General features: G+C 41.0%; 1 protein-coding gene across 1 annotated transcript in view; it reads left to right on the forward strand.

The window, feature by feature from the left end:
* Nucleotides 1-577: 577 nt before the first annotated feature.
* ZNF365 (zinc finger protein 365) overlaps nucleotides 578-21298 on the forward strand; it is a 24404-nt gene continuing 3683 nt past the window's right edge. Inside the window, exons 1-3 of the mRNA XM_006154158.3 lie at nucleotides 578-608; nucleotides 2873-3628; nucleotides 16280-16460. Coding sequence (XP_006154220.1) covers nucleotides 2886-3628; nucleotides 16280-16460 — 924 coding nt within the window. The 5' untranslated portion in view covers nucleotides 578-608; nucleotides 2873-2885. The remainder of the gene's footprint in view (nucleotides 609-2872; nucleotides 3629-16279; nucleotides 16461-21298) is intronic.

Raw genomic sequence — 21298 nt, forward strand, 5'->3', positions numbered from 1 at the left:
AGTTATTTTGGGACATTCTCATTGCGTTGCTCAGGATGAAGAGGTCTTAATTTAAGCACTCAGACCTTTCTGCCCGCAGATTTTCAAAGATGCCCAGCTATGCTTCCTCATCCAGACTCTCCTGCTCCTCAATAACTGGCAAGTGCAAAAGAGGTCGCTGGGGCCTTGCAGAAAGCGCAGTGCCTGCGAGGCTGGCTGGCGTAGCGTCTCCCTCGCCTCCCCTGGGAATGCTCCCAGCGACTCTCCCCGTGATGTCAGTGCAATCCTGAGTCGGATCCGCTTCCCAGCTGGGGGAGAGCAGACGGCGCTCCCGCCAGCTGGGCAGAGCGAGGGTGTCACCTGCGGGGGTGGCGGTCCCGGGGCGTTGGCGCTCCAGACCCCTACCACGACCACTAGTACCAGGCGCCGGCCTGGGGCTGTTGCGTTCGCCGCCCCCGCCGGCTGGCCCGCGCCACGCTCCGCCCTGGAAGCCGCTAGTCCCGGCGCGGGGGTGCGGCAGGGGGTGGGAGCGGGCCCGGGCTCAGCCTGATTTACGGCTCTGCTGAAAACCGCTTCGATCCCGCAGCATCAGCACCGGGGGAGCAGCTGCAGTAGCAGCAACAAGTCGGGTAAGTGACGACTGCAGGGCTTTGGCTCAGGCACTCGGCGGAGGGGGCCACTGGCGCCGGTGGGGCTAGGAGGGGGTCTGCGTCCCCGTAGCATGGCAGAGAGTTGGGAGAGCCGGCCTCTCGGCCTCCACCTGCAGGAACTCGTGGGCGCACGAATCCGCACCGACTTGGGGAGCTGGATCTGACGCTCAGCAGAGCCGAGGCAGGGAGAGCTGGACCCAGAGACAGGGTCATGGCTAGCCTATCCTGGGTTGGCACAGTAAATTAGGGCTTTTCCGCCAGTCCCGCGGTTTGGGGTTTCCTCTGGGCCCAAGAAAGCCTACATCCTCCAGAGAGCTTGATTACCCATTTCCTTATTCAGGGATGTCACCCCTTCCCCATCCCCCTGCCTCCCTGAGAATCCTGACTTCCTGTTACTTTTGCTAGCGTTTTTTTGGCCCTGCACGAAAGAGTTTTGAATCTCATTCCCCAGAAAACCAGCGGTTAAACATTCCCATGTAGCACAGGAAGAGGTTCCCTTCTCCGGGGGCCAGAGGTTTCTTAACCTGGAAGCTTTGCCTACTTAGCCATGTGCGTTATTCTTGCACCTCTGCTTGTTGAAAAGGTTGAAGACCCAGTAATGGTACTTTTCGTCCTAAGACTCCTGGCCGGTCTCCCTCATTTTTGGACCCAATGCTTATAATATTGAAGTGGAAACCATTCCTGAAGGGAATAGATGTGCACCGCTTGCAGAATTGGGTTGCTAGCAGTCATCAGTAGCTAAGGTGAAGATAATACATTCCTACCGGGAAACAAGAATTTCCTGTCATTAAGAGAGTTAATGCTGATACCTGCTTGGTTGAAACATTACCATCTCTAGAGGTTGTCATGTTAAAACAGGATCAGAGACGAGACACGTGCATCCAGAACACTCTATTATAATAAAATCTTGGCCATGGCTACACTTACATTGAATGATGTTTCACATTGGGTCCCCAGATTTCGGTAAAGCTTAGGTAAAGAAAGCATTATGGTTCCAATAACCCTTTGATTTATATAGTCACCACAATAATTAAAGGAAAAAGAGTAAAGGCAACAATCTTAGGGTGAAACGTTTTCAACTGATTGTGTGTTAACTGTCGTTGTGCCTCTCTAGAGTCCTCTGTCCTACACTTGCAGAAAGATTGCTGAGCTTGAGCTCCTGGGACCTTTGGACAATTCATGTGAATTTTCCACTTGTTTTTGTATTCTTGCTTATGAGGATTGTATCAGTAAAAATAGGAGTTAGTTTTGTATTTAGTATACTAAGTTCAGCCGGAAACCTGGATTTCAATTCTGGATCTGCCACTTTTTGTCTTACCTTCATTCTCTGATTTTCTCAACTACAAAGAGGGAATGTAATCCTCCCCCATCCTTTTACTTTGAGGCAGGGTCTTACTGTTTCTCTATCATCCTGCCTCAGCCTCCTGAGTAGCCAAGACCACAGGCATGCACCATCATGCCTGAATTTTCAGAGAGGTCCTGTGGTGGGTGCCTAGACCATCCCTGAACTTTGATCCCCTTTCATCAGCCTCTGTGTCACTAGGATTATAGGACCCTTAGGATCAAGAGTTGAACTTAGGCCTCCCCTGTGCCTCATAGCTCTATGTCTAACCAGTGCATATCATTGAAATGGGGTCCCCATCATTTTTCTTTTTCTTTTTGGAGAGGTTTTTGCTGTAGGGCATGTGCTCTCACCAGAGAGACAGAGAGAGACAGAGAGACAGAAAGCCATAAATCACCCCCCAGGGGGGATGGCCACACTGCAATCTGTTCACCTCCATTTTGCTCTAGGGATCTTGGGCACACACACACATGCGCCAGGTCTGAGTTTAAGCCACTGGGTCTGGGACTTGAACCGTGGTCAACTACATAGGAGTCCAGCAACATAGCCATTATGCTAACTGCTGGTCCCTCCCATCATTTATATTTTAAGGAGGGTTGCTATACGTTTTCTGAAAGGGAAGTAAATATTTTTGGCTTCACAGGCCTGGAATCTCCGTGTCAAATACTTGCCTTCGTCATTGTGCAAACGCAGCAGCAGATGCTACAGAAATGGATGTTGCTGGATTTGGTCCATGGGCCATTGCTTTAATTGCAACCTATAATATTATATGCAAAGTCACTAGAAAACAAAAATCCTCTGCCCTCATGGAGATACGCACCCATCATTTCAGTAGCATATTTTTCAACAGACATGTGAACTACCTGTTTTTTTTTTTTTTTCTTTTTTCTCCCTTTCCCAGGACTGTTAGAGTAATGCAACAGAAGGCTTTTGAGGAAAGCAGATACCCCTGGCAGGAATCCTTTGAGAATGTTTCTGTGTGCCTGCCATTCCGCTGCCCGAGGTGTGGAGACCATACCAGATTTAGAAGCTTATCGTCCTTGAAGGCCCATCTGGAATTCAGTCACAGCTATGAAGAAAGAACCCTCTTGACAAAATGCAGCCTCTTTCCATCCCTCAAAGACACAGACCTAGTTACATCCTCAGAACTCCTGAAACAGGGAAACTTGCAGAGTGGTGGCAACGTGGTAAAGCAGAAACCCAGCTATGTTAACTTGTATAGCATTTCCCATGAACGCTCCAAGGACAGGAAGCCATTTGAGGTGGTGGCAGAGAGGCCTGTTTCCTACGTGCAGACCTACACTGCTATGGACCTATGTGCAGACTCGCTGGATGGGCCACGGTCTAGTCCTGGACTTCCAACCTCAGACACCAAAGCTTCTTTCGAGGCACACGTCAGAGAAAAATTCAATCGGATGGTTGAGGCTGTGGATCGGACCATTGAGAAGAGGATTGATAAACTCACTAAAGAGTTGGCCCAGAAAACTGCTGAACTGTTGGAAGTTCGGGCAGCTTTTGTGCAGCTAACTCAGAAAAAGCAAGAAGTGCAGAGACGAGAGCGGGCCCTGAACAGACAGGTGGACGTGGCTGTGGAAATGATCGCTGCACTGAGGCAACGCCTGACAGAATCTGAGGAGGAGCTTCTTAGGAAAGAGGAGTAAGTGGTATCTACACAGGATGCTTGCCTCTTTGCTTTACACACCCTCTCCCAGCCCGTTACAAGGCACCTACTTGTAGATGCCTTGGCCGACTTACTCATTGATAACAGTTGAACCAAGAGGTACAAGATTATTATTTGTCTTCTCCATGTGTGATCTGCAACCCAGCAGTATTAAAGTAAAAATATCACTCTTTCTCACTTTGGAAGCTGTCGACCACAGATTATGTTTTTAGAGAGAGAAGTAGGGCAACTTAGCCATAGTAGGATCCATCTCAGCACCAAATGGTATGCAAGTGTGAGCTGAATGAGAGGGTGGAAGGGGGTGCTGGGCGAGCCATTCCTTCCTGATAGTCTATATGTTGCAAAGTTGAGAAAATGAGATACTGTCTTATTCAGGTATAAAAATGTGCTCCTAATATGAATCATTTTGCCCTATTTGCCATTCCGAATTATCTGCTCATGTTAATTAAATGTCAGTGACTGATAATTCATTAAATTATAATTTATATTTGGAAGAAACAGACATTTTGAAACCCAGAGGAAAGACTTTCTGATATTGCTGTATTTGCATGACTTACATTTGGGAATTTTATCTTTATAAAATGATGTGTCATACTAGAATAATTCTCATCCACTTGCAGAGTCAACACTAGTTATCATAAGTCATAGGTGAGCATAGAAGCTATTAGTTGAAAAATCATCATACTTGGAGAAGCATTTCCTTATAATAAGTATGAATTTAACCACAAACTAGGAAAGTATATATAACAATTCACTATGTTTGATTTAATCTTAAATGGAGGCTCAGAGTTCTTGGAACCAAAGGACATAAAAATTGATAGACTAAACATCCTAGAAGATATTTTCTGAATAATTTTAGTTCTGTTAAGGAGATTAGCTTAACTTTATTTTTTCACTGCTCTCTGGCATTTTTATCTTGTGTCGTCCCTTAAAATTTGATAGTTAAAGGGGCCAGCAAGTGGCACGGAGGTGAAAGTGCTGAATTTCCACTTGGTTGACCGCAGTTCAAGTCCCAAACCTGGAGACTGGAAAAAAAAAAAATGCACAATGGGTACATGTGCATGCATACCCCAAATCTCAAAAGTAGAATGGAGGAAAAGGGATTGCCTTGTGGCCCTCCTCCTGGGGGGTGATTTCTCCCTTTCCCTCTCTGTCTTTCTCTGTCTTTCCCTCTCTGTCTCTGGCAAGTGCTTACACCCTGTAGCAAAAACCTACCAAAAAAAAAAAAAGTAGTAGTTAAAATTGCCTGAGAAACTCTGTGTTTTATGCTTATATTTTTCCTTGAGGAGAAGATAAGACTTTTTTTTTTTGTTCGGAGTAGACATTTTTAAAAATTTGTAATTAGGATGGATTTGAGTCAGCCACTAATTTGCTTTGCTCTAAGTAACGAAAATATTTCTCTTTTGGCCTCTTGTGTTTTCTGTTGGGAAGTGAGTGTCTTGACTGATGATGGGCCACCAGGGGTACCCCATGCTGCATTGCCAAAAAAATGGCAGATGTGATTGCTCTATGTGCAGACAGAAGAGCAGAATAAATTTCTAATGTTTCTGTTTTGTTCAAGGTCAACGAATTTAAAAGGCAACCAGATTTAATTTTTTTGCATTTATTTCTTGGTTGCATTTAATTTATTAATTACACAAGTCATAATGAATGTAAGCTTTGAGGTGTTAGTTGCCTGGCCTCTGGGAATACAAGATGATGAGAAATATGGTCATGTGGTTAGATGTAGGTTACTGTCATAGATCTAACTTTTGTTTTGGGTGGTGGGATCAAGGGCATATTTTACTATGAAAAATAACAAAGTAAAAGTGAGTTTTGCATGAATCTGTTATGGTAATGTGTCAGGATTAATCCAAGGCTGTCAGATGAGCATCAATTGAGAAAAATAATACATACTAAAGAGAAGAAATGTTTAGTAGGATGGAATTATTTGGGTTAAAAATACCTCCTCCTCTCCAAGCATACTGTGCCTCACTCCCTGGAAACAGCCACTGTTAAGTAAAGGTCTTTTCAGATCTTTCCTATGTGCATACAACTCTACGTAATTTATACATAAGTTTCTATGTTTTTCCAAGTGGAATCATGACATACACTATTCTGTTGCTTGTCTGTGGAGTTGTTTTTGTTTTAACATAATACATCTCAGGCTTCTTTTGTGCACTAAATACAGAATTGTGCCATTCCTCTGACTATTCTGTGGTATTCCATAATATGGATACCTCATCATTGCTTTAACCAGTTTGCTATTGATGAATACATTGTTTTGTTCCATTTTCATAGTATTAAAATTATTGTCTTGGGGCTCTGTCACTGTGCCCATAATCCCAGCTACTCAGGAGACTGAAGCATCGACTGAGGATCGAGTGTTCAAGGCCAGGCCTAGGCAACATACTAAGACTTTTTCTTAAAAAAAAAAAAAAAAAAAAAAAAAAAAAAGTCTTAGTTAATATCCTTGTACATCTTTGTTCAAGTTTTTGTTAGTATGCTTGAGGGTAAGTTACGAGTTGATTTTTAGTATGTCATTTTCGGACTAACAGGAGAAAAAGCAATGACATTTTAAAGATAGTATTTTGAATAGAATACAATGAAAGTGTCTTAAGATTTTAAACACAAAATAAACAAAGTCTTCACTTTTTAAAGCTTTGGTTTAGGCCCATCCCATCAGTTTCTCTATTCAAGCCTCAAATAATCACTCTTTCTATACATAAAATGGGACTGAAAGAGTCTTGTTTCCAGGAAGGACACTGGAGCTCTTGGTCTCAGAGACCCTGTGGACAGCGCCTTAGTGTCTGCAGTGTCTGGTAGCCCACCCTCCATCCCGCCACTGTCTGAATGGGAATGCAGAGCCAGCTGCTTACCAAAGAGGTGGCCTTTCGGATAAGAGAAGACCCTATTTGGCCAAGGAGCATACCAGGAACAGTGCTTCCCTGCCACATACTTCATGGGAACTCAAGGCCCATTACTAAGTGAAAGAAAGTGGTTACCATCCCATTAGAAGTTGCCTTCAACTCTGGGGACCCTTTGAGATACAGATAATACCTTTAGTTAGAAAAATGCAGACATCTAGTACTTAACATTCACACGAGGCTCTCTTATGGATTTTCTCTTCAACTTTAAAAATCTTTTTTTAAATTGAAATAAAAGACTCCAGTACTGCTTCTGCCTCGAGGCCATCTATAAACTAAATCAACTCAGTTTGTAGATATCCATCTCTCTCTCTATAGTCTATGTATATATGTATATATTGGGTTATAGGAAAAGGTGGCATTTTTTCCTGTTTTTTTTTTCTTTCATTCTAGTAGTTTCAGTTCTTATAGTAAAAATTTCTTATATATATATATATATATATATATATATATCCTCTGTATACACACAAACACTCTCTATAACAACTATTTGAATTCACAATATTTTGTGCTTTGTACTGGTGAGTTTCACTCTACCTGTGTGAAAAGGTTTCTCTCTGTGTCTGGAGTGCAAATCCAAGAAAGAAGTTGCTCGTCGTGTTTGCAAAGTCAGTGAAACTGTATAAGTCTGACTGAGACAGGTTTTTACTTATTGACGAGTTTTCAGACGTACTAGGTAGCGCTAGCCTTAATCAGGTAAATCAATCCTGGAAACCTTGCAGAAATGGATCCCTTACCAAGGCAGGATGGACTTACATACCAGCGGAGTTGCTAGCCATTCTGTCTCTGGAGCTTGGAGAATTTGAGTGTAGTAACAGTAATCCCAAATTTGCTCACACACTCTTCTGCTGAGAAGGATGGAAAATCCTGATTGAGCACCTGTGATGTGCCAAGCACCCTTTAGCTGGTGGGGAACTCACAATCTGTGTTTATTTTCCTGGGATGCTTACGTTCTCAGTAGGAAGAAAAATCATACCCATGAAAATGTCTGTCCATTTCCAAGGCCTGGGTAGTTTTAATAAGTGCGTAAATACAAGCCACTATTTCAAGTTGATAAAACAGTCCCATTTTTCTCTGTGGAGACTACACTGGAGGAATGGGGAGGAAATGTAGGATTTGCATTGGTGGCCGGAGGAAAGTGACACAGAAGGACAACAGGGAAGGCTCTTAGAGACAGCCCCTGAACAGGCTATATAAGTTTGACTTTAGAACTGGAAAGTACCTCTGTCTCCTTGAGAATAACACACTTACTTCATAGATGCAGAAAATAAGGCCAGAGCAGTGAAAGACTTGCCCAAGGACAATGATTAAGTAGCAAAATGAAACTGAAACTCAATTTCCCCATCTTTCTGCTGCCAAGTGCCTTTTTCATTAATCCACTGTGTCCCAGCCAGACTTCTGAAAATGTAATATTTGCTCACAGCATCAAGACTTATGTAATGCTGAGTGTGGCCCATTTTGGAAGGGGATTGCTTCTTTGCTATTTTGAGAGGGCTGCCACAGTGACACCATTTATTTTTCTGATGAGATTAAAGAAAATGTCAGCTGGCATCAAAGATGTTGGGAAGTGGAGAAATGATGGCCTTATAAGCATGGTTATGATCACAAGCTCCCGAAACACTCAGCCCAAGGCTTTAACTCCCAACAAGGGTTTTACTATGACTCTCCAGATGTGCATGTGCAGTCAAGGTGGTACCAGCTATTGATGGTGGCCAGGGGTCTTTTTGTGATTCCGTCTCTAATTTCCATTCTACCCTTTTACAAGCTACAACAGATATGATCTCGTTCCCTTCTTCCTTCATTATTTCACCAGTTTCCAGCCCAGAACCATACAAAAGACATTGTTATTGAGTGTCTTCTGAGTGCTCAGTGCTGTTCTCGGCTCTGCTAATACAGCGATAAACCAAATGAACCCAGATCTTCATGGAGCTTAGACAGACATTAAACAAATTATTATGGATGTGGGAAAAGAGACATTAGGAAGCAGTCTGACCTGGGCAGTGCCTACTTAGGTTTCTGTTCAAAACTGGCTATGAATGCTGCCTTCTAACAGGTAAGTTTGACTTGGTAAGTGCTTTGCACAACTAAGCCTTCTTGCCATTTAATTAAGTCATTCCTATTTTTTGACCAGCTAAAGCAGTGGGTGGACAACTTGGTGTCTAGACTGATCCGTTGCTAGGAAGCAGGCCACAAAAAATCACATTAGTGTAGCTAGCGTTCAGTGGGGCCGAGGGGGATCTGGTTGTAGTTTGTAGTTTGCTTATGTAATAGGGTCTTCTCTTTTCAGACTGTGTTCCACGCAGCCTTAAAACTAACATAGGATAAATTAGATACTAAACATGAGCTCTTAGAGATGGCACATGGTAAAGTTTGGAAACCCAGAAATATTCTCCATTTCTCTCTGTTGCTCTCTCTCCATTCCTTTTTTCTTTTCTCATTTTTGTTTTCTCTCTGTCATAGAGGGACTGAGAATGTTGTGTTGATCTATGTAGAGCCAATAAGATCAGTCTGATTTTCTTAGTTATTTTTAAAACATTCTTAATGAGAAAAATATTTTATTCTGAGAAGCCAAAAAAAAAAAAAAATTGATGAGGCAAAGGGTCAATAAGAGGACAGTTGGGCCATTTCTTCAGACATGTGTCTTTGCAGGTTCTGAACTCTGGGGTATCTGGGAGCATAAGAGCCGACTTGGGGCTCTGAGTTTGCAGCCAGGCTCCTGATGCTCTGATGAGGTTGATTTTGCTTTGGGATTTGCCTGGTGCCTGATATCACAGTCAGTCTGAGGTGCTCTGTGATCAATAGCTGGACTATTTTTAGCCAGAGGTATTTTTACCATTTCATATATACCTTTGAAGAGGTTCATAAATCAGTAATGTAAAATGAAATTGAAATAACTTAGTAAAGCTGTGCCTTTGGGAAGAGAAGCTGATGTTAAAGTGTTGTTTAAGAATAGAAGAGTGACATCAATTTTAGATCCCACCCCCACTCCTATAGAAGGCATTAGTAGGTTACTCTTTGGTTTTATGTCCCAGTACTTGTCTGGAAAAACCACCACCACCACAACCACAACAAAACCTAAGGATATTTTGGTTTGCTAATGATTTTCTACTGGAGATGCAGTTGAGCATTTCATGCATTCTGCAGAAATATTTTGAGCCCCTATTGGATGCTGGACTTAACTTTTGGTGCCATCCTGAAGGGTAGGTAAGGTCTCTGAACTCGCCGATTTTGCATTTGAGTAGTGTCAGTGGCACAGCTGGCCCTCCATCAGGTGCATGGTGGCAGGGTCTTAGGTAATGTGGGAGAACATAGCAGACTATGTCATCTGCACCAGAACATGAGCTTGGGGATGCTTCCGGCTAGAGCGCCTGAGTGCAGAGGAATCATTGATAGTAAGGGCTTGGGAGGGGCAAACAGAGTGGCCCTGGTAGAGAGAATAACGTATCCAACAGTGAAAGTCTGGCTCAGTGCAAAAATGAAGGGACATAAAACATGGTTTGTGAATTACAGATTACAACACGTGATAAAATCAGTGTGTTTCCCTCATTAACAGTGCATTATTCAATACCTGTTCAGAAATGCATAGAACCCTAAGGTGCATTCATGCACATTTCTGACACTCTCTACCTGAGTTTCCTGGATCTGTTCTTTATGTAATATGGCTTTAATTTTCCTGACCTAACCTTCCTTTAATCCTCCTTAGAAGAAGTAGCTGAGGAAGATCAACTAGTAAAAAAAAAAAAAAAAATAGTAATAATATTATCTATGTTTCAGGTATTATAGCCATCTTGTAAATGAACAAGTGCATGAGTCAAAGAATATTTGATTTTTCCTAACTAAAGCTTTGACTCTCTGGAAGGACTTTTTCACCCAGTGCCCCTTTTTACTATGTTGATTGGTTTCTGCAGTCTTTGAATCATGGGATACTGACACATTTCCAGGCCTGCAAATTATTCTGCATAATAATGAACTTCAAGGTCAGTTTTTTATATTATCTTGGTATATTTTTCCTTTAGTGTCAAGTATCACTTTAAGTAAATATATTTAGTACTGAAGCTTAAAACCTTGAGTTTAATCATATTTAACCTTTTTACCAACAGTGAAAGTCTGGCTCAGTGCAAAAATGAAGGGACATAAAACATGGTTTGTGAATTACAGATTACAACACGTGATAAAATCAGTGTGTTTCCCTCATTAACAGTGCATTATTCAATACCTGTTCAGAAATGCATAGAACCCTAAGGTGCATTCATGCACATTTCTGACACTCTCTACCTGAGTTTCCTGGATCTGTTCTTTATGTAATATGGCTTTAATTTTCCTGACCTAACCTTCCTTTAATCCTCCTTAGAAGAAGTAGCTGAGGAAGATCAACTAGTAAAAAAAAAAAAAAAAAATAGTAATAATATTATCTATGTTTCAGGTATTATAGCCATCTTGTAAATGAACAAGTGCATGAGTCAAAGAATATTTGATTTTTCCTAACTAAAGCTTTGACTCTCTGGAAGGACTTTTTCACCCAGTGCCCCTTTTTACTATGTTGATTGGTTTCTGCAGTCTTTGAATCATGGGATACTGACACATTTCCAGGCCTGCAAATTATTCTGCATAATAATGAACTTCAAGGTCAGTTTTTTATATTATCTTGGTATATTTTTCCTTTAGTGTCAAGTATCACTTTAAGTAAATATATTTAGTACTGAAGCTTAAAACCTTGAGTTTAATCATATTTAACCTTTTTATGTGTGTTAAAATAAAAAGTCAAAGATGGGGCTGGAAGTGATCTGGAAACAGTTAAAGCTGATTTCTTCAAACCTGGCCTGTACCTACACCCTGACTGAACCTCTCTCAGGTTTGCACTTATCTTCGCGTCTGGCCTTCCAGCTTTCACACTGCAGTGAGTCACAGGACTGCAAATCTAAAATAAAACCACATAAGTCTTTTACTGTTCTGTCTGATAACATCACGTGATTCTTTTTCTTAGTCACATTCATCTCAGCTTTGTAATGATGTATTTATTTCAGTATTTGCTTGCTTTAATGTCTGCCTCTCCCACTGCATGGGAGTACCCATTACACGTTAACATAACATAATTTTATGAAAAGCAACTATTTTCCCAGAAACAATTCAGTGGAAAGGGTGGTGTTGTTTTAAAAGTTTTGCAGACAATTTAATACCTGACTTCATAGAAGGCAGCTGGTCTTCAGTAGTTGTACTTTCAGTCTGTTGCAGATTTGTTGTTTTCATTGCAGAAGATAAAGAACATCCAACCTGACAAAATTGTATAGTGGGAACACAATGGAGTAATTATAATGGTCTTTTCAGGTAATAGTCGATATTCTGCTTTAATTCTATGGTAGAACCCCAACAGTTGGTAGTTTCTTAAAGTTAATTGCAATTTGGGATCTGGAACCATATCAACAAACATTTCATTTTTTTTTCATTGAAATCTGTTGATTGATCTCATACTTCAAATGGATTTTTTAGTGTTTGGAGTGTGATTATTAAAGAGATTATAAAAGCAATGCAGTTAACATCTTTCTTTTCCATTCAGAAAATTCCCTAGGTTCCTTGGGGAGATAAGAGGTGGTTGTTCACCACACTGAACAGGACATCAAAAGAGGATTTGAGATGTGCACACATATTATTTTACCATTAGTCACTTGGTTTTGATACTGTTTTCATCTAATAAAGGTATCCTACACAATCACAGTAAGACAAATTTCTCTAGCCTTTCTCCTGTTTAACTTTTCTTTTAAAAGAAAATTCTACTAAACCTTGTTTTCATTATCTTTTTTTTTCCCCCTAATTGATGTGATGCATCTGCACACTGAAATTAGGTTAGCATTGCTGCCAGGTTGGTTGGAAAATAAAAAGAGTATAAACTTCTCAGCTTGAGGGCATAAGATAATTGGATGAAGGAGGTTAGAAAAAGATCCTTCACTTCTACAGTGTGGCATAACTAACTTTACGATTAGCTAAGAGCATTGATATTAATCTTTTAAAGCTTGATATGGAACCAGTAGCAAAACCTTATGTAATTTAACAGTAATAGCTACAGTCATATGCTATGTTGCATTGAGATTTGTTCTCTTGCTTTTGTGAAGTTGATCCTGTGAGATTAAGCTGTCAAATGTTGCTGTCTCCTTAAATGCCAGACTGTATAGCCCAAGAGCCCAAGAAGAGTAGCTATGCGCAGAATAAAAATACTGGACAAAATATACCAGGATGTTGACAGTAGTTAACTCTCGGTGGTAGAACTACAGGTTATTTTGTGCTTCTTCCTTGTCCTTTGTAAGCATTGATTATAACAAATAGTTATTGAATGATATGTGCTAAGTATTGTGTTGAGTGCTAATTTATGAGCAGAACAAAAGCTGCTTCATCTCCTGCCCAACTAAATCCTCTAATAGGTCAATTTTCATATTTTTTCATAATAAATGTGAAATATTTCTCTAATAAGATAAATATAATAAACATTATAAACCAAAGTGAATTGGAAAAAAATGATTGGCCTTTTGTTGTTGTTTTGTTTTTGATAATTTTCTCAGCAAGTACAGTTTAGAGACTATTTCCGAATTTATCCCAAATATTACCAGAAAATCTTTGTGATGGGCTTGACTCAACATGATTTGAAGCCTTAATGTTGGAAAGAGGGAACAGTGGCCATTTTCCTGAGTTTTGTTCCCAGTGGCTTTGAGCTATGATATTCCATCGCTAAGATACAAACCATAACTAGGAATCATGAAAGGATGGGGGTAGCATGGACCTTCCTCTCTCAGCTGCTCATTAAAGTTTGTGGCTCACTTAAGAGACTGATCAAATCAAATGATAGCAGAGTTTGAAAACTGGCTTGTGTTCATAGCCTAAATAACTAGGACCTTGGAAAATACATGTCTTCTGTTGAGGACTCATAAAAAGCATCTGGAAATACATTTGAAACTTGATAATGAATGATAACTCTTCCCAAAAGACTCATTTCTCTTGGGTTGGTATTTCTCAGCTACTGAAAGATAGTAGAATTATAAGTTTGAGGTTATGTTGGATCTTAAATAGGAAACTAGAAAAAAGGAGACTGTATTACAAGAAGTTCTTTGAGCAAGCCATTGGTAGAGCCAGTCTGTTTTCTGTTTTTACAAATATATAATTCTCAAGGTATTGAGACATGTGTGACTTTATAGAAATTGTCAAAAACATTTCTGTGTGACCACATATGATGTAATATATTTGTAAAAGAGAAGATATGACTAGTTGTAAAAGTGGCGTATGGACTAATAACATGGTTTATAAAGGCACTGGAAGCTACTATCAGCTATTGTGTGAAGATCTCTGTAAAACTGACTTTCTGAGCTAGATTTCCCTGAAGTTCTTCTCTTAAGAAGCTATGAAACTTAGTGGAAAGTAACATCAAGTGGAGGTTGGGAAAGTGAAGAGAAGGAAATGAATTTAACTATCTAAAACAACTGAATGAGATTAGATATAAAAGTTATGGTTCATTAATCAATATTGAAAGAAGATAAATGAAACATGACCAATCTTTAGAATATTGACTTTGTATAAATTGAACATGGCCAGAACAGTGAGGGTCACTCCTTGAAGGTCAAGAAAGGTTTTTTGTTCATTTTGTTTACGTGTTTTTATCTTCAGAGAAAAAGAAGGCATGGGGGTAGTCATCTCCAACAGGGTCTTTATGCTATGATCCACCCCAGCTTCAGACATCCTGGATCACAGGCACTACATGTGCCCAGAAGTCTCAGGGAGGTCCTGGAATGTGAACCCAGGACTTTTCTCAGAACATACAATAGGGATGACTAAAGAGAACATGGTGATTTATTTTTAAGTGAATAGAGCTGCCATAACACATGCTGATCGGTAGTGCCAATTACCTGGTGCTTAGCCTTGAGAATAGGACATGGGAGGCAGAATCAAAATGGGAGATTAAAGTAAGAAAAGGAGAAAACTGTTGTGTGCATGCATGCACATGCATGTATTCTTAAAGAGATGCTCTCGAGGGTAGCTACCAAAGTGTTAGCAGTGGTAGTCTTAGGACAGTGTAGTTTCAGGTGATATTTCCTTCTTTGTTTTTAATAGGTTGTTTGACTTTTTAATAGTTTTTATTGTTTATAAATCAGAAAAATGTTATTTTCTTACTCTTATTCAAAATAAAAGGCATAAAGTGAAATAATAACTGTTGATGATAGTGTGTATGGTAATAACTTTGACTTGACTAATATGCACTGTATTCATGGTGGGAAAAACCATGTCATACATGGTAAAGCTGTACAGTGATTAAATGCAAATTTTAAAAAATGTAAGAGAAAAATAAATTCCATTAAACAGTAAACCACAGCACCAAGGCTAATAAATACATTAATTCAAAAATAAAATAAGTAAAAGGAAAGTATAAAATGATAATAAAGTTACTAGAAATTGCTCAGATTTGTGAACCTACAGTGAATTATGTAGACAAAGGAGTATTGTTTGACGTTTTTGCTCAGCTCATTAGGAGAGGGCAACCTGCCCATTGCTTCTGCTGTGTTGGTGCTACATTAGCTTCCCAGTAAACCTTGGGTCAGACTCAAGGTGGCCACTTGGACTGTTTGGTCCTTAGTTCAAAAGGGTACTATGGAATAAGGTGATTCATTTTGTACACTGCTCTGCTTCTTTCTGACCCCTTACTGCCATATCTTATCTCTTACCTTACCTCTCTAAAGACTTCTCTTCCTCCAACAGCTAGACTTTTTTTTTTTTGAGAAGTTTTTGCTATAGGGCATGTGTGCTTTCCAGAAAGACAGAGAGAGACAGAGACAGAAAGGGAGAAAGGCACTGGAAGCTACTACCAGCTATTGTGCAAAGATCTCTGTAAAACTGACTTTCTGAGTTAGATTTCCCTGAATTTCTTCTCTTAAGAAGCTAGGGAACTTAGTGGAGGTTGGGAAAGTGAAGAGAAGGAAATGACTGTGGCATGGCCAGGGGGAATGGCCATGCCACAATCCCTTCTCCTCCATTCTTTTCTCAGGATCTTGGGCACGCACGTTCACACACCCAGCATGAGTTTTAAGCTACTGGGTCCTGGACTGAAACTGCAGTCGACTACATGGGAGTCCAGCTACATAGCCATTACACCAACTGCTGGTCCCAACAACAGCAAGACTTAATATTTAAGTTAGAACTTGTCTCACAAGTATCCAGTGGTTTCCTATCTTCTTTGTAATAAAATTCAGAACTTTGTGAGGCCTTACCTAACTCCCTCCTCCATGTGGACCTCTATGCTATATCTCATATCCATCTGCATGTTTCTGGTTGACTTGGTTTGATCTACATGGATAGCTGTGTGGTTTATTTATCATGCTTCCTTCAGGTCACTGTTCAAGTGTTACCCATCCAAAAGGTCATCCTCACTTTTTTTTTTTTTTTTTTAAATATCATCCAGCCCTTCCTTTCTTCTGTCACTCTGAACTCTTGTACTCAGTTTCCATTTCCTTAGCATGTATCACCACCTGACATATTATTTATGTGTATATTTTATAGTGACTATCTCCCTCCACTAACATGTGTTCTCTAAACGTAATCACTACTATGTAATTTTGTCTTTCATCATTGTCATGGCCATACTGCCTAGGACATTAAATGACACTTTGTAGGCCACCTGATAAATGTGTTCAATGAATGAATTACTATCTCATTTCTCCATTTGTGTTCTGACATTTTTGCCTTGTAGAGAAGTTGTTACATTCAACCATTTCCTGGAAGCAGCAGCTGAGAAAGAGGTTCAAGGGAAAGCTCGGCTCCAAGACTTTATCGAGAATCTGTTGCAACGGGTAGAACTGGCGGAAAAGCAGTTAGAATTCTATCAAAGCCAGCAGGCCTCTGGCTTCTACCGGGACATCAGCGAGCATGTGGTGAGTCATGCTGCCCCTGTCAGTGAGTGTGGGAGTTTCTATGTACAGGGATAGTGGATGGAGAATAGAGGGACAGGGAACTGGGTGACTTGCAGGGACTCCCCAGACATCATTGGAGAGAACTGCTTGGTCCATGCCTGTATTGGGAGCAAGACCAGTGCCTCCAAGGTTCTGGAAGTAGCTAAATCCTGGATGCACAGTCTCTAGTTCTTCATCACTGCCACTCTATACCATGCTGAATTGCATGGACTATCCTTGTATCTGTAAAAAGTAGAGTTTGAAGTAGTCAGAGAAATAATTTTTTCCAACTTTGGCGCTTGAGTAGACTGGCAGTTATTATCCTGTGGGAGCTCTTCCAGAGAAAGGCTTGGTTGGTCCTTCTCCATGGAGTGAGATCCAACCACATAGTTTTTTTTTTTTTTTTTCCCTCCTTAATAGGAAAGAAAAAACTGTTCAGGAGTTTCTATGAGTTGTACATTCCTTAAGTAGAATTTCAGAAAAGCAAAATTCGTGGATGATAGTTTTTATGACAGATTTTTGCATACAATTTTGCATATCATTCCAAGGGCTTAAGAAACCTCCACAGGCCATATCAAGAACCCTGGATGTGGGGACTGGCAAGTGGCATGGTGCTTAAGGGCACTGGATTCCCACGTGGCTGACCGCAGTTCGAGTCCTGGACCTGCCAGCTTGCTTTCTCACTTTCCTCTCTCTTCCTCATGCACTCTTACCTTCTCTGGTCAAATTAAAATAAATATATAAATAAATAAAGTTAAATAAAATAATTCTTTTTTAAAAAAAAGAACCCTGGTTGTGGATAATGATACATTTCCACTAATGATACCATAAGTGGTTTCCTGGTCTCTTAGCAGTAGGGAGGGGAGGTGTAAATAATCACATTTTTGATAAACTGTCTTGAGCCCCCAGCTTCACCTAAGCTACTTTCTTTCCCCAGTATATCCTAGGATGAGAAGAAGGTTCTGTCAGCTCCCCCTGCCATCCTCCCTGCCCACAACCTGAGCCCTTTCTCCAGAACAGTCAGTAGTACCATCCTCAGCCTGGCTCCCACCTTTCCTCTCCACTAAGGCTGCACTGCACAATGTGAATCCTCTTCCTCTCCCTTATATTTACCATCAGCACCCTCTCCATCTCCTTTGCCCTCTTTTTCTTTCTTTCTTTCTTTCTTTCTTTCTTTCTTTCTTTCTTTCATTCTTTCTTTTGGAGAGGTTTTTTGCTATAGGGTGCATGCACTCTCCAGACAGGGAGAGACAGAGAGACAGAAAGCGAGAAATCACCCCCCAGAGGGGATGGCCACGCCACAATCCCTTCTCCTCCATTCTCCTCTCAAAATCTTGGGCACGCACGCACACGTGCCCGGCATGAGTTTTAAGCCACCGGATCCGGGACACGAACCATGGTCGACTACGTGGGAGTCCAGCGACATAGCCATTATGCTAACTGTTGGTCCCTGCCCTCTTTTTCTCATTACCACCTCTTGAGAGCAGTGAAATTCCTACATTGATATGCCAACTACTTCTTTCTAAGGTGACTTCTAAGGTGAAGATTCTTCTGAGCTATGGAAAAATCTCCTTCCCATCACATTTAGTACCTTTTCTAAAATAATGTTTTGGCATCTATGTCTTTCCCTTACCCCATTGAGCATCTATGTTCTTTTTCACCTGGCTCATTTCTAAAAATAAAATATGCTTACTTACATATATTATCTTTATGATCTGAAAAATGCTGTCGAATTAGAAACAAAGTGACCTAATATTCCCATGTGCCAAAAATCACTCACAGAACTGCTCAGATGAAGAGCCTGGATGATGTTATTCACATGTTGGATTTATTTCCTGTGTGTTGCTAAATTAGGACTAGCAGTAATTCATTTAACACACATTTACTGTGGGCACGGTGCTTATGGGGTACTGAGGAAACTGCTGTACGCAAGATAGACAAGGTCTTTGTTCTTGGAGAGAAGAGGAACACAAGCAGTGAGTAATCAAATGAAGATAATTTTGCATAGTGATAATTACTACCAAGAAAACAAGCAAGATGACATGTTAGTGAAGTTCAGGGTGAGGAGCTGTTTTAGATTTAGTGATCAAGAAAAATCTTGCTGAGGAGGCTATATTTCCACTGTGATCCGATGAGCAAGGAGGAAGCATCTCTGTGGAAATTTAGAAGGGAGTGTTGGAGCTAGGAGTAGGCAGGACAAGTGCCTGAGGAGGGAACAAGCTTGGCGTGGTTGCATGGTGGGAGATGAAGTCAGAGAGCTGGGGAGGATCCTGATCACGCCAGGCTCTACAGTTCTCGTAAGGAGTTCGAGTCCGTTTCAGAGCACACAGGGAAGCCTTGGGGAGGTTTTAGGCAGGTGGTGATTTATGTTTTTGCCAAACCACTGTGGTTGCTCTGTAGGTAATTGGAGAAGTGAAAGAATGAGAGATGAGTTCTGAGGCTGGTATGGTATGTTCTGAGGTGAGTGATGGCCACTGGGACAGAGTGGAAGAAGAGAGAGAGTGTTGGGCAGAGGGTGTACTGGGGTTGAGTTAGTAAGACCAGTTGGCCTTGCTGGAGGTTTAGATTTAGAGGAGTGAGGGGAGGAGAGGAATCAAGATTAACTCTAAGATTTAGGCCTGAAATTTGGTGTATGATGCTACTATTTACACAAAGGGGAAAGCCTTTAGTAGTCTGAAACACCATGTTTGTATTGCATAGTACTTAGGTTAGCTCTCAGTAGGAAGTTACTTATATTTTCTAACCTAGAATCTTGATCAAGGACTCTTTTAAGAGAGATTTTTCTACAGGGTGTGTGTGCTTGCCAGAGAAACAGAGAGACAGTAAGCAAGAAATCACCCCCAGGCAGGATGGCCACTCCACAATCCCTTCTCCTCCATTTTTCTCTTGGAATTTTGGGCACACCTGTATGCACACGCTTCTGGCATGAGTTTGAAGCTGCCAGGTCTGGGACTTGAACTGCAGTCGACTATGTGGGAGTCCAGTGATAAAACCATTATGCCATCTGCTGGTCTTGATCAAGGATTCTTTTGGTCCCCATCTTTTCTTTTTTTTTTTTTTTTAAGTGTGTGTTATTTGTTTATTGAGGGTAGAAGGGAGGGGAAATGAGAGATGGAAGGAGAGAGGAAGGGAGGGAGGAACAGGTAGGTACCTCAGCAATGTTTCAATATGCTGGGATCCTCCTCCCAGCTTGCTGGTCAGCCAGGATCAGGGGCACATGCAGACACACCCATGTGTTCAGATCAACCAGGATCCAAACCAGGGTTCCCATAGGGCTCCAATATTGCACAGTGGTACCCTACCACTGGGCCACTGCAGCTCACCTTGACCCCATCTTAACAACCTCCTCTCTCTGAACAAAAAGAAGGCGAAGCAGTTGGACAGAGAAAAAATGGAGATAGGTTGATGGACTATGTAGAAGAATGTTTCCGTCTGTCCGAGGTCTTGGGTCCAAGGAGAAACAGTGTCCTCTTGTGTTCACAGGGTGGAGAGCATAGAAACTGTGAAGTCTGAAGATGATGGTCCCACCTTCCCTGAAACCTCAGAATTTATAGCATCTTTGGAAACATTCTAATCTAGCCTCAACTATGTCTAACTTCCTATGCCTACACTTCTTTGTTCTTATATTGGGTCGTTGGAAAAGTCATGAGGTATTTTTATACGCTGTGACTTTTCCTACGACCCAATATTTACATTCACAAACACATACTTTTTAGGTAGGTAGTATAGAGTGAGATTTTACTCAGGTTTGGAGTCTGCACACTTGTGTTTAAACTCAGCCCTAACTGTGGTTAAGGCACCCAGGCTTCAAACCAGTTATGTAACTTAGGTGCTGTGGTTTCCATATCTGTAAACTGGGAATCATAATATTTCCCACCAGAGTCTGTCCAGGGGATTACTTGTGCTTGATTTAGCCTGGTACAAACCCATATGTGACACAGACATGTATAATTTTATGGGATGTGTGTATATATATATATATATTTTTTTTTTTCATGGCCCTCTTTTCCAGTTTTTTTGTTTGTTTCTTTGTTTGTTTTTAGAGAGAGATTTTTGGGTTTGCTTGTCAGAGAGAAGGAAAGTGAGAAATCACCCCCCAGAGGATGGCCACACCACTGTCCCTTCTCCTCCATTCTCTTCTTGGGACTTTGGGCATGTACGCACATGCACCCGGCGTGATTTTTAAGCTGCCAGGTCTGGGACTCAAACTGCGATCAACTACATGGGAGTCCAGCAACATAACCATTATGCCATCTGCTGGTCCCCTCTTTCCCATTTTTATTCACACGTTTCCTTTTATGGAAGACAGAGTAAATTTCTCTCATTTGTTGAGGTCCTAACACATTCTATTAGTTGTATTAATAGGTGCTAAGAGTATAGTTCCTAAAATAGTTGTGAAGTAAGGGATCCCTTTGATCACTTAATAACACTGTTGGTCTTTCCCCTAATAAGGGAAGTGTGTGTGCGCATACACAACCACTTTGTCTCTCTCTCTTTCCCAGTTTTGCTTAAAATTGCAAACGGTATTATGTATACATATGCAACAAATTATCAGATCTGCTTACATGCATATATACCCAGAGTAAAATGAACACATTTTGCTGCGCCTCAATAATTAAAAAAAATAAGTATGGTGGGAAGGAAAGATTAAAAACTACAGTTCTTCCCATTTACACATTAAGTCCATTTAAAGGCCCATCTGAGAAACCCGGAGTGGTGATGGGATAGGGGGCAAAAAGGGGGAAATGCTGATGCCTTTGGGTCCCTAGGAGCTGCCAGCCTGTCACTTGCATGCTCCATCTGTCCCGTTTTTGTATGCT

This window comes from Tupaia chinensis, unplaced genomic scaffold (assembly GCF_000334495.1).
Source record: "Tupaia chinensis unplaced genomic scaffold, TupChi_1.0 Scaffold000399_1, whole genome shotgun sequence".
In the NCBI taxonomy this organism is placed as follows: domain Eukaryota; kingdom Metazoa; phylum Chordata; class Mammalia; order Scandentia; family Tupaiidae; genus Tupaia; species Tupaia belangeri.